Source organism: Gopherus evgoodei, chromosome 7, assembly GCF_007399415.2.
Source record: "Gopherus evgoodei ecotype Sinaloan lineage chromosome 7, rGopEvg1_v1.p, whole genome shotgun sequence".
NCBI classification, from domain to species: domain Eukaryota; kingdom Metazoa; phylum Chordata; order Testudines; family Testudinidae; genus Gopherus; species Gopherus evgoodei.
Window position 1 is genome coordinate 22,917,466 of NC_044328.1, and position 14,524 is coordinate 22,931,989.

The 14,524-nt window shown below is 41.6% G+C and overlaps 1 protein-coding gene across 2 annotated transcripts in view; it reads right to left on the reverse strand.

Annotated features, from left to right (window-relative positions):
- The window catches only part of ADAM12 (ADAM metallopeptidase domain 12), a 328,083-nt gene that overhangs the window by 62,831 nt on the left and 250,728 nt on the right, over positions 1-14,524 (reverse strand). For both annotated transcript variants that reach the window (XM_030570288.1, XM_030570289.1), the window contains exon 12: positions 1,742-1,919. In XM_030570288.1, the coding sequence (XP_030426148.1) occupies positions 1,742-1,919 (178 nt within the window). The remainder of the gene's footprint in view (positions 1-1,741; positions 1,920-14,524) is intronic.

Below are 14,524 nucleotides of genomic sequence, written 5' to 3' on the forward strand. Positions count from 1 at the left end.
CAAGAAAAATGAGAATGGTAACTAAATTGGAAAGATATTTGCAAGCTATTGACACTCTACTGGCGTTAAACAAGAAGATAAGCCTACTTCTTCAACCCTGTTACCCCGAAGAATGAGTGAGCTGTCAGGAAATCCTTATGGTTTGTATAAATTCAATATCCTGTATGGAAAGGCTACAGCAGCCATTTGCCGTTTTAACTATCCTGGGTCTATTTTGTCAGCAGTTCCACATTTATCAGAGGAGACAAATGCCTCATCTGCTGATGTGTTCAATTCAGTTAGTCTGGCAGAAGTTTAATATGACCAATGAATACTGAGACTAAAAGAAGTATGGACGTCTGATCAGATATCATTTTAATCCTGGTATTCTGCATCATCTCTCCTGATTCTAGCCGTCCTTTGACACATTCACTAAATTAAACGGAATCAGCTTTGAGGTAGTAGTAACCTTTCTGGAAGTAGTGTAGGTTATTTCTATTAGTAAAGCAACTGAATCAGATGGTTGCAAAGAAAAAATTCAGATCAAAAGGGGAAATGCATTGTGCATGAAAATGGAAGCAGGTTTTCCTGGGAGCAATATTTTATGATATTATTTAGTTTATAAAAACAAGTAGCTCCAAATCCAAGGAAAGAAATCTCCAGATAATATATGGTACCTTGAGAAATCTGAGTAATTTTAACCAATTTGTGTTGGTTTCAGGTCATTAACTAGCACTGAAATGGATTTCCATGTTGCAAATCCCAACAGGAACATGATTAAAATTCTTGGTCACTAATCTTAAGAGATACAGGTAGTTTGTAAAACCACACTAATATGACACTTGGGCCTTCCTATTGCACTGCAATCAGACACAATGAAAAGTAAGCGGATTCTAACAGCTATTGGGGGAATTTCATTAAGGTTTGAATTGAGAAATGAAGGAGGAGGAAGAAGAATTTTATTTAATACCCATCAGTCTCAAAAAAGTACTTTGACTAATTTGCAAGTACTTTTGCCCTCTTCTCCATAACAGATTGGTAGCAAGGAGTGTCACGGAGTCACCGGGCGATGCTCTGGAACTGCTCCCCACCAAGCCAGTCAGGACTTTGGGGAGCCTCCTCGCCCTTGGAGCAGACTTGTTCAGGGCAAGAAGCTCACACAGCTTCACCTCCTGGGTCTCTCCTTGGAGCATTCAGCATCCTCTGCCCCTCCGTGCGCTTCCCACAGCAAGTCCACCCCAGCGGGGTCCTGGGGAAGCCACCGGGTTCTGCACCCCCACTTTGCAGTCAGACGTGACTCTCAGCCAGCCAGTAAAACAGAGGTTTATTCGATGACAGGAACAGGGTCTAAAACAGAGCTTGTAGATACAGCGAACCAGACCCCTCGGCTGGGTCCATTCTGGGGGGCAGTGAGCCAGACCCCCAGGTCTGCCCTCCACCCTTGACCCCAGCCAGCTCCAGACTAACAACCCCTCCCAGCCCCTCCTCTCTCCTCAGCCCCTTTCCCGGGCCAGGAGGTCACCTGATCCCTTTGTCTCCAACACCTTCAGCTGGCACCTTTGCAGAGGAGTGGCCCAGGCCATCAGTTGCTAGGAGACAGAGTGCCAGGCATTTAGGTGCACTGGCCCTTTGCTCTGCCAGATACTTAAGAACTGCTATGGGGACACTGAGGCACCAACACAGTACTCAGAGAAAACATTAAGAACTTCCCCAGTTCGTCACAAGGAGAAAAGCAGTAATTCTAAGAGAGAGAGAGCCTTACGTCAGGTTCCCCACAGTCACACTCCTCTCCATCTTCCACATAGCCATTCCCACACTTCTGTCCACCAAATGATTCCTTAACTTCAGGCAGGTTAAAGAGACACATCCCCATTCCTTTTTCCAGGCTGTTTTCCAGGTCCTTTTTACTGCAGCTGCTGAACACCATGGGAAATGGATAGCTGGGAGAGAAAAAGATTGAAAAAAAGAGAAAGATTAGCATTTTCAGATGAAAAAAATCTCCATTGTTCTGGTGACCTCCTCTGTGACCTCTATACACAAACAAGCACTAGGGTATTAGCACACAAATCTCCAAATATGCTCTGCAATGCTCCATTTCAGAGTAGCAGCCATGTTAGTCTCTATCTGCAAAAAGAACAGGAGTACTTGTGGCACCTTAGGGACTAACAAATTTATTTGAGCATAAGCTTTTGTGGGCTCCGCAATGCTCTGTGCTTTCACTTCAGAGGATTCAAGTCAGCACCCACTGATTTCAATGGATGTTTACCACTTGCTTCAGTGGTACTTGGATTGGGTCACTGGTACATTACTGTGGAAATCACGCTATCACCCTGTAAAAATGCCAAAGCTCCCTCTCTCCACTGGGACATGTGCATGATTACATTAGATCTGGATCGGAACCAGCTGGCAAATAACATGCAAACTGCCTTATTTCCCTTAAGCCTTTGGACCCTATTCAAGACCACTCTACACTCAGGCAGTAATGCAACATCATGGCAGCACAGGGAGACAGACTGATGATGACTGGGCTTTGTTCCCTAAATGCTTTCTATCAATCACGTATTAAGAACAGGGTATGATCTTAATAAGCATATAAGATAATAAATGAAAGTCCTATACTGTTGAATTACAGAATTTAATGAATCAATTGTTATTTCTAATAATGCACAGTAGAGCCTGTTCTTCTCAGAGCCGGTGAGACCATGCCCAGAGACAGCAGAGAGAGGATCCTTTCTAGTTAAAAAAAAACAACCCAGACTGAAACAGTTGTAAATGGAATGGAGGTTTAAGTTCCTATATTGATTTAGAAAGATTAATTAGGATCTTACAGTAAGGTGGAGAGTAGCTTACACAAAGAATTAATTTGCTCCTCCTTACAATTACCTTTTCACAGATTCCTCTGAAATAAAATAATCAACTCTCTAGCACAGGATGCAGATGTGCTTCTGAAGAAGAAAATAATTTTCACTGAACACTTATGGGGTTTGATTTGCTAAACTAAACAATGCTGTGGTTCACTGACACATGACTCTAATAAGCTAGCAGGCATCTTCACTTAAGGAACTGGTTTCTGGAAAATGTTAATGTTTATAGGATGACAGTGCCGAAGAGGAACTATCAACGTTCAGAGGAGCATGAGAGAGGAGTCAGACTACTTTTCAGAAGCCTTGGGCTCTTAGGGAAAACAGGGAAGGGATCTGGGGATAATGGGGAAGGAAATAAAGGGAATTTGGGAAACCTTCCTACCTACCCTTGTATAGAACTGGGGGAGATTAGCATAACTGCGGACTCTTGATTGTATGCAGTGTAGTTGTAGCAATGTTGGTCCCAGGATATTAGAGAAACAGGGTGGGTGAGGTAATATCTTTTATTGGACCAACTTCTGTTTGTGAGAGAGACAAGCTTTAGAGCCACACAGAGTTCTCCCGATTGGTGATTCCTGATAACTCTTGGTTTGGTTGGGAAAAAGTTGCACAGAACATTCTGTGTATGTGAATGTGAACAAGTAGCCAGACATACAGCATTTCCAAATTCTGATCTGAATGCAAGCATCACTCATATAACTGATTCACAGATTCTGTTTGGAACATGAAAGCATATTTAACTAGGCATGATTCTTGCCTCAAGCTGTGAATGTCTGAAGACTTGATCCTGCAGTTTTTTGGTAAGGGTTTATTTGAAACCCACCAATGTGAAGAAAGAAAGACATAAAGACAAATATGTTCAGTCAAAATTTGATGTGGGAACATAGATAATACATTTTATTTCCTTCTTGCTGTTTTTGTAACACAGTTTCAACAGCTCAGTAAATTTGCTACAGCAGCATGCTGGTCAAAACTCTGAATATTTAGGGTTACATCTTTCCCTCCATGAATGCCCAGAATTGTTCACATGAACAGGAGGTGCATGTGTCCACCACTGGGAGAACAGAACCCTTATTCTGTACCAGTGACAAAATAATGTCATTGTTATTGAAGGAGATTTCTTCCTCTCCCCCTCATCCCCCAAAAGGAACTTCAAGCTGTTTCCTATTTTTAAGTAAGAGACCCATTCATCTTCTGGCTTTTCCTGCTCTTGACACTGATTTCCTCAGCTGACATCAGTAGAGCACGTGTTATTTATGAAAGAAAAGACTGTTTGAAAATATTTGTTCTTCAACCAAGCAATCCAAAAATAAACAAACAATGATACAAGCACAACAACTGGAAACAGAGCATTTGAAGAGTGAATTCACCCACGAAGGGGAGGATCCTACACACACTGAAGCCACTGGGAATTTTCTATGGAAGCAGGACTGGTCTCTGACATCACTGACATTCTGATGTAAACACTTTTCTCTTTCCCCACACGACAGTCATATCATTTGATATTTCTGCTTTTATGCTATGATGTTTTGGCTGTGTTATTTTTAAGCTGTTTCAGCAGCACCATGAGCTACTTGGGGTGGGGGGAGGGCAATAACTATCATATGGAACAGCATTAGGCATGTTATTAGTTTAAATAAATGTAGAGCTTGTGAAAGTTGATGGGGTAGTCATCATGTGGACTGAAATCCCCCAGAGAACAGATACAGCAAGCTTCCTGACACTGCTCTGCCAAAATGCCTCAGATCTGATCTAGAGTAACCACTTCTGGACATGAGAAGGTAGTCTGATCTCCAGCTTCCACGCAGTCCTTTATCTGTCTCCTAAAACTTTCAACACAGGTGTTAAATGGGGATGGTGGCAGCTTGAGTGCTATCACAGGTCCTCACTTTGTAGGAGTTCACTTCAGACCATCAGCTCATTTCAAAGAGGCCACTAAAGAATTTTCAGAAGGTAACAGCTTTCATCATTCCCATCCTGTGACAGATTCAGGTTGTCGACCGACAGCTAGTAAAATACTCCACATATCTCATTATCCATCACTGAAGCCACTATCATATATGGTTTTTATAGATCTTATTTCACCTCTGTGCAGAGGCCCAGCACAAGGCTAATTTAAGCACTACTTGAGTCCAACTTATGGGATGTAAATGGTGAAGAGATTTTCTGCATAAGGGTAAATTTAACCCACCACGGATAATTTCCATTCAAACACGCCTGATGAAGACATACACCCATAGCACCAAAATCATCCCTGGTACACCACCACTGGCTTCAGTGGGCTTACCGCAGGGACAACTTTGGCCCACAACATCTAGCTTTCCTGAATTACCAGCATTCCATAACAACATGACCCATGTCCCTTTGATACTGAAACTGGGGTGCAAAGTCTCATGACATTAATGCTCTAGTTTCCATCAGAAGCAAGATGTCATTGTTCACATCTACAGATGAGGCATTCATTTTAGCAAGATGGTTCCATTAGTAATAAGTGAACCCATTAGCGACCGCGCCTGGTTTTGTTCCATTCAGAACGTTTTCCATTCATGATTATTTCAAATATTTAAGCTGTGTAAATGCCAGCTCTTTTTCTATACATCTGCTTTTAAGTTTATCCCTTGTTGACCTGTTCTTTTCATTAACTAAGTGACGTGGCATCATTGAGAGTGCCCTTTAAGAAACTCAGAATCCTCTGTTAATGCTACCACTGCAGCACACACTACTGCCTGTATACTCTAGCAGTCAGGAGTCTTAACCTCTCAATTTCAGGGGTGGACCCACCAGAACAGGGCTGAGGAATATTGTGGTAGGCACTGTACATAAATACAGTAAGAGAGACAGTCTCTGCCCCACAGAGCTGGATAGATAAAAAAGACAAAAGGTGAAAGAGAAATCAAAAGGTGCAGCAAGTCATACCAGGTCACAGAGCAGGTCAGCTGCAGAGCTGGGAGCAGAATCCAGAACGCCTCACTCCTAGTCATGTCCAATCCGCCACACCACACTGCTTCTTAGATTATGAATATCACAAGAGGCAGTGTGGCCTAGTAGATAGAGCACTGGACTGGGACTCGGGAGACCTCTGTTTTATTCTGAGCTCTTCCACCAGCCTGCTGGGTGATCTTGGGCAAGTCACTTCGGGGAATCAAAGTGCTTTTGAAAATCACACTAGATGCCTATCTGCATCTTTTGGCACATAAATACTTTGAAAACTCTGGTTCTTCTCTATATGCTTCCATTTTCCCATTGTAAAGTGAGGATAATGATACCTCCTTTGTAAACTTTTTAAATCAATGGCCAAGAAGTGCCATATGAGATACTATTATTAAAATATCTTGTAATTCATAGCATGTTGCACAGGAGAAGAAACCCCTGGCTCATGAGGTCCTGAAAATGATTATTTTTACTCTTTTTACAATGCCCTTGTAGGACCTCCCTGAGATGCCCTGGCTCCATACAACTTACATTCACAATAAAGAAAAGGGAGAACACACCCGAAGAGAGTGGAGAAGAGGAGAGAAAGGCAAGGGTTACAATGACAGGATCATGAGTTTGTTCTGATGGTTTTAAGGCCAGGCTGGACCTCAATTCACACCCTCAGAAATCATTAGATTTTCGTCACTAAGTCCACCTGAGCTTGGATGCTCCAGTCCAGACAGCAGAACTTCAGTCCCTTTTCAATGAGTGGCACTCCTCAGCCATCCTCTTGAGGATTGTCCCTGGTATTTAGTTTCTCACAGACGGGATGGGCCCAGGAAACATCATGAAGAAGACAGTGGAGACTTCTAGCAAACCTCCCTTGTGTTACCCATGTGGGTCGGGTCCCTCTTAAATCTTTCAGACTGGAGGACATAATGAAAAAGCTGCTGCGAGAAAGGCAGGTAGAAGAGCTGCACCAGCATGACCAGTCTTTACTCACCTCTGCCTGAATCCCAACATCATGGCCCTTCAGTGTTTTCGGGAGCTGTGTCTGAGGGTCCTACTTGGTTTGTTGCTAAAGGTTAGTGATTGTTATATTCTAATCAAACCCACAACCTCCCAAATTCAAAGTCTCTATCTTCCCCAACCTTTTTCTAATTAATGTGCCACCTCACTTGAGAAATAATCTCCTTAATGGGTTCCACTGGTTCTGCGCCTAGTTTATTTCTCAGACATTTCCAGCTGGATACACTAGGTGCTAGTGAAGGATCAAACCCAGGGATCGCTTACACCAAGGCAGTTATCAACCCATGATGTGACAACTTGAGTGTCCGGGTGGCAGCATGTGTATGCATTAATCACACATTTCTAGAAAAAAATGGCACAGTTCAGCCCAGGTCTTACTCCATTGACTCTTCATCTATTTGAAGTCAGCAGAGTCATTCCAAGATGGCATTTGACTCTGTGACTATGGGCTTGAACCTGCCAGATACCACAATGGTGCTGAACACCCTTGATTCCCATTGACTTCACTGAGAGTACAGGATACTCAGCACCTCACAGAAGCATTTTTCACCTTCCAGGATCAAGCCCCATCTCGCCTCAGATTTTCCTAGTGTCTCATTTCAGTAAAATGTGATTTTCTTTCCCTGCCTTCCTAATCACCAGTGCCCTTAAATGCATGTACTAGTCTGTAACATTTTGAACTTTAGCTCGCTTCCTTTTCAGCAATTTGATGTTAAACAGCTGCACTTGTTCTGAGCAGATTTTTTCCTCTGCTCCATTTATTCCTATAAACCTTCTCCAATCCCCTTTAGAGGAACATTCAGATTATTATGACTATCACTGCTTAGAATCATATTCTGCAGGGTTTTTATTTCCAGGAATTTTAGAACATTGCCATAACAGTTTTCTTCACCACAATTCCAGTACCTATATGCTGCTTTTATTCCAGCTCTCTCTCCATCCTCATTGATGTCCCTATTCTAACAATGTTTATCAGAACCTTTCAGCCAGGGACCTGAAGTATTTTACAAGCAAACAATCAATTAAAATGTACATCAGCCCTATGAAGGTGGCTTAAATATCATCACTCCCTTTGCAGACAACAAGCTGAGGAATGATCCTGAGGTTAATTTAGGCCTAAGGGTCAGATTTTTAAAGGTATTTAGACACCTAGCTCCCGTTGAAACTGATGGGAGCTAGGTGCTTAAATACCTTTAAAAATCTATCCCTAAGCGACTTGCCCAAGATCACATAACAAAAATCAATGAGAGAGATAGAAACAGAATTCATGATTACGAGGGGCAGATCCTCAGTTGGCATAAAGTGTCCTCGTGCCACTGACTTCAGTAGGGTGTTGATTTCAATGGAGGTATGGCAACTTAAACTGGCTGAGGACCCGCTTCCAAACACGCAAACTCCTGAACCACTACACAACATTCCCTTTCAGTAAAAAAATCATCCACATGGGTTCGGTTTAGCTTTCAAGACATTAATGTTCTTTTAATCTTTCCAAACTCACTTTTTAAGGCCTCTTTTGAGATGTCTAAACATAGCAAATACAGTTTCATCCTGCAATTACACAGCATCTCTCAGACTCCAAGTGTCCTGTACAGCATCTTACAGCAATGAATTAAATAAGCAAAAGGAATGTAGCAGCCTTCATGCACTAAGCAGCAGGTAAAACCCAGCCTTATCTGATATCTAAACAGATGTTTAAATACTATAGATCAGGGGTCAGCAACCTTTCAGAAGTGGTGTGCCAAGTCGTTGTCATTTATTCACTCTAATTTAAGGTTTCGCATGCCAGTAATACATTTTAACGTTACTAGAAGGTCTCTTTCTCCAAGTCTATAATGTATAACTAAACTATTGTTGTATGTAAAGTCAATAAGGTTTTTAAAATGTTTAAGAAGCTTCATTTAAAATTAAATTATAATGCAGAGCCCCCTGGACCAGTGGCAGGACCCAGGCAGTGAGAGTGTCACTGAAAATCATCTCGTGTGCCACCTTTGGCATGCCTGCCATAGGTTGCCTATCCCTGCTCTAGATTTTCAACAGGGACATTACATCTGCCTTTGTCTAATTCAAGTTTTCACAGAAATCGTCTCAAGTTAGACAAGTGTCATATGGGGGATGTTATATCTCAGACTTCCATTTAAATGATGGCTCCATTTACATATTTTTAAAAGAAATCAGAATCATTTAGTTAAAGAAGATCCCACAAGTCTAAAGCAAGCAAATAGCTTGAAGATTAGGGGCCAGATCCTGTTGGGTATTAAGGCAGCTTTATATGGGTCAAGCAGTGTAAAGCATTCCTAAAGAGGTGTACCCAGATGCTGAAGAAGCATTCACTGCTGCAGAGCTCCCCTTCCTATGCAATCCCACTCCCCTCGTGGCAGGCAGAGGGGATGTCGCTGGGAAAAGGGGGATAGCTGAAGCATGCCTGCACTCCACTGATTCCTGGTTGCTGCAATAGCCCCTTGGGGCCATAGGCAGGTGGCATAAATTAGAGCAACCTGCTGGGGACTGACCCAGCAGTTAAACAATCCCAGGAGGAGTTGGGATAGGGGGCACCTTTCCACAGTCCCTCTTCAGCTGAATGGAGAGGATGCAGCTAAAGGGCTTTTTCCATTACACAGTACTAAAATATGAATGTTGCTTCAAAAGGAACCTGATGTGTGACAACTCACACTTATTTTCCTAGCCTATTTTTTACTCTCTCTTTCTCTCTTTTATAGTTTTAATCCCTAGAGCATCAATAAAGTAGAACACAAAATTGGGCCATGTTGTTACACATGACATCAAAGCTCTCACTTGTATAGTTCATCATCATGGTTTAAAAGCAAGCCTAGATTTCTTATATAGCTTTTGGCATGTTCTTTACAATGTAGCTTTTACACTCCCAATATGTAATTGTGAAGGTCAGGCTAGTGGCTAATTGAATTGCAATGTGGCAATAACGGCTTGTTCTGTTACAATGAAATTTCCAGGATTATAAAAAGAAAGGCTTTTCACTGAAAAGCTTTAGGTTTATTTGAATTGGGCCCCGGTGATTCTGAAGATTCCCAGTCTACATTCAAATAATATTCACCTCAGGTGCCTAGAACCTCTGGTAGACTTGTCCTCTGCCGAAAAACTCAGGGTGAGAATTTAACTACCAGAAATATTCTGAAGGGCAGATTTACAATGCTGAATGCAAGACTCAAGTGTAGAAAGTAGTAATGAAATATGGTTCGATGATTCTGAAAAATACTTTCGGCAGAGGAACAACACTTATGGTTCTGTACAGTATACACTCTCCCGGCTTAATATTTTTGCAGTCACAAAACTGCCAAGTAAAACATTATTAGAAGTTACTTTTACTTTGACAAATGTACAGTCAGAAAAGTTTTTTCTTGTGGAGAGGCCTATTGTGATTTTCATTCCTGTATTCCGGAGGTGAAGCAATATTAACCAATTTATCAATCTTGACAGTATCCTAACTGTATTCTGGAGTTATCTGCCTTGCAAAAGCTCTATGGGAATTGTGCTCAAACAACTGTTTTTCCTGTTGGAAACCAGCCAGCCATGGAAAGTAGCTATAATCCGTTTGAATTCACTCCTGGCTCATCGTTTGCTCTGTTTCCTTTTACTCTTCTACCTCATTAATAAAAATTTTCCAGACTGCTGAGAGTTGAGGTTACACAATTTACTATTTAGTACTTGATGTTAATCCAATGCTGACTAAAGAAAAAATTAAAAAGGCCACAAATATTAGAGAAAGGGATGAAAAGGCCAGATCAATGGTGGTGCAAGGGTAAGGAGAAACATGGTAGCAGTCATATTGTGTCCTGTAGTGATTACCAGCATCTGAGGAAATTGTAGATAAGAACCCAAACTAGATTACTCTGTGTTTAAATTTGTTGCACAAAACGGAACATCCTCAGCAAGTGATAAGTGAATGAAGACACATGACTCATGCTGTGGTTCAAAACACACTGCTGACATTCTGTTTCCTACTGATTTTTTGGTTAGATTACAGAGACCCTGTCTGGAATGGCTTAGTGTCTCGAGAAGTATCAGGTCTGTATTGCCTGATGATGGAATTTCATTAGCTCATGACATGATTTCAGGACTCTGACTTTTAAAAAAATACATTTATAATGTGGTTTCGTCCTCTGACGGACTATGGAAATGATTTTTAATTCCAGATAGTGGGAGCAGATTGAGTACCAAGGCAAAATTGAATGCAGGGAACTGGAGATTACTGGTTGATTACCTCAGCCCCCAGAAAGGCTGATCAGGGATGGACCCAGGATGATACAGCAGAATCCCCAAACAGTGGGATTATCAAACCCAGTTAATTGCCAACAAACCAAAATAAATCCATGAAATTTATACCCAAGCATAAATACATTCATTCCCTGTTTCCAGTCCTTCATGTGTACACCATAGTATCACTGCTAACCGCTTATTTTGTTAGCTACTAGCAGTGATGCAACTCAGGCCCATAGCTTTAAAGAACTTGAAGTGACCCTTATGTTTGAAGTTAAAATGACAGAGGAGTACTTCCAGAAATGGTGCTTGAGACCAAATCTGGACAAATTGGTAGTCTCTGCTTCCCATCTTGACATTAGAATTGCACAAGTTTTGTGGTGAACCTTGCATTATGACACAAAGCTAACATATCTCGGTGTCATTCTTGACCACACATTGACCTTTCATGATTACCTCAGGAAAGTAGCCTCTAGAGCAAAGTCTCATGTCAACTTATTCAAAAGTTAGTGTGAATAAGATGAGGATCAATGGCCCTGTCCTACGAACATTGGCCTTGGCCCTGGGTGTAGTCAGTTGCAGAATACTGTGTACCAGTGTGGACAAGAAATTGCCATAATCAACTTATGGAAAGGCAGCTGCATCAGACCATGTAAATCATCATGGGAACATTAAAATCAACACCTCTACTGTGAATTTCTGTATTAGCAAACATTGAATCTCCATCTACTCATCAAGATATAGCTACAGCACAAGAATTTAAACACACTGAAGATTACACCAAACTTCCCATCTGGCAGGTTATGGATAACGTACCTCCACAACACCTGAAATCACGAAAACCACTATGGGCCACACACAACCAGCTCATGTCTCTGTATCTGGTCAGGGAATGGCGAAGTGTCTGAACCTCATCTACCATTTCAAATTAGCACATTATTTCTGACCCAACAAACCATCTTCCTGGTTTTGACCTGACATGCAGATTGTGGACCACACTGAACTACATCTGAACAAACCCTGGAGGATGCAGCTACTTGATGCACAAGTTGAAAATCAAAGGCTCCCCTTTGTGCAACTGCGGTGAGAACACCACAACCACCAAGACAGTGTCCCAAATAAGCAACTCAGATTGCTAGTTAGACTCACAAGTTAAGTTCAGAAGAAATTACCACGGTCATCTAGTTTGCATAAGAAAAGCCACAGTGTTTTTCTAAGTAATTCCGGTATCAACTCCATTTCTTCTGGTTGAGTTTGAGCAAATGTCCCTAAAAGAGAGAGATATCATTCTAGTGATAGCACCAAATACAAGAATGAGCTATTTCAAACTCAGCCTTGAGAAAGCCCTGGGAGGGCTGGCTTTTTAAGGGAATTGGGCACATTATAAATGTGTTTTTTTAAAAGTCAGAGTCCTGAAATCACGTCATGAGCTAATGAAATTCCATCCCTCAGTATACGTAGTTATCTGGCCCCAGTTGATGTTTCTGGGTTTTAGCCTGGCCTTTTGGATCAGTTGATCATCTGATAGCCTCAGGGGATAGGGAAGGAGCAGGACTTCATGTAAGAAGGATTCTGCTCCATCAATGAAGAGGAGAGTGACCTGCTGGGAATGTAAAGAAATATCTATGGACAGAGAGGACTGGGGAAAGACATCTCAACACAAGGCAGATGAAAAAGCCTGGTTGAAGTTACCTGCAGTGAGAGACAGGAACAGAAGCCTTAAGAGGAAGAGGCTTGATGAAATGCCAGTCAGCAGGATCTGTGTTTTGAGAAAACTCCTGAGCCCAGCCAGGGGTTGAACAAATTGTGGAGTTAGAGGAAGACTTGTTTTCAGTTGACACTTGAACTACAATGTTCTCTTAATAAACCAGACCCCAAGAAGGAGTGTTATTTGACTAGCAAATTACTTCATGCAGTTTTTGAGAAGATCAAGAAGGGGAAAATAAGACAGCAGCAGGGGGAGATACGATACTGGGTCAACTTAGCAGCAACCAACTTACCTCCAGAGCTGTGTGTGTGTGTGTGTGTGTGTGTGTGTGTGTGTGTGTGTGTGAGAGAGAGAGAGAGAGAGAGAGAGAAAATAAGCCTACATTTTTAACCAGCCAGTTAAAAATTAAAAGTTTTTACCTGGTGTAATCTATAATGTGTTAGATTAATGAAACTAGAAGAACCGTTGAAATCTAATTTACCTCTCAACATTTATTCTAACTTCTAATTTGCTCTTCCATCATCTTGGACAATGAAAATAGGCTAGTTAGTTTCAATTTTGTATCTAATCGGCATGCAGTCATCACCTATTTCTGGGACCTCTCTTAGGGTATATTTACATCGCAACTTGGACGTATGATAGCAGCACATGTAGGCATATCTGTGCTAGATCTAAGCAGAGAAGTCAAGGCAGCATGGGAGGCTGCATGGACTAGCCCTGTCTGCCCAATACCATGGGTACATACTTGAACAGTTAGATCAAAGCTAGTATATCCACACATGCTACAAACAACCCTTCCCATTGCAGTGCAGATGCACCTCAAGAGAAGAGTGAACCCAGTTAAGATCAATCCCTTCAGGATCCTTAGGTGAGCCAACAAAACCTTGCATTCAAAAGGAATCCAATGCGGCTGATAGACCTAAAGAGGAACAGCATGGACACCTAGGGCGAAATCTTGATCTCACTGCAGTCAATGTGAGCCAGGATTTCACACCTGAACGTTTATCCATTGCCAAGAGGATAAGACTGACCAAGATTAGTGCAGTCTCCATGCCATAGTAAAAGAGATCAAGGAAATCTCGAGGATTCCATTGGATGCCAGAGTTGTTTTGCCACTGTATTTTTTTCCAAAAAGGGGAGGTAATTTTTATTCTGTGCCATCCATTTAAATAGCTGAAATGGAAAACGCTCACATTTCTGCAATTAGTAACCTACTGTAAGCGCACATTGAGCTCTGCAATACTTTGCCATTAGAAAAGAAAAAGGCCCTTGGGCCACTTTGCAGGCTGCAATTATTTAGGTAAAATGGACATCTCTCTCAAATGTCCCATCCCTCCCAGACACGATGGACTCTGATTCTCATGACAGCTGTAGCAAAAATGCAGCCTTAAGTGTAATTTAATTATAAAGACTCAGACATCCAAGTCAACATCAACTCCTTAAGTAATTCAGGGCATACAGTATATGCCCAACAAAGGAGCATTCAAGTGATCTTAGGATATAACCTTTAGGGTAAATTCCTCTGATGCAGAGAATTTGGCATTCATCATTCATCAACCAATTAACAATAAAATTGTGTGCTTAAATCTCCATGCACTGCATGTTTACCCCTGCAGATTGAAATGTGGTTCCACTGATGAAATGTAAAGCCAAGACAAAGGTAAATGGAAATGTCTTTACATGTTTTGTTCGATGGGTCATAGCACTAGGGGAAAAAGTGTTCCTAACAGAGCTATATTCTGTATGTACACTATATTGACAAGACAAAATGTAGTTGTATTCTTACATACCAGTGTCT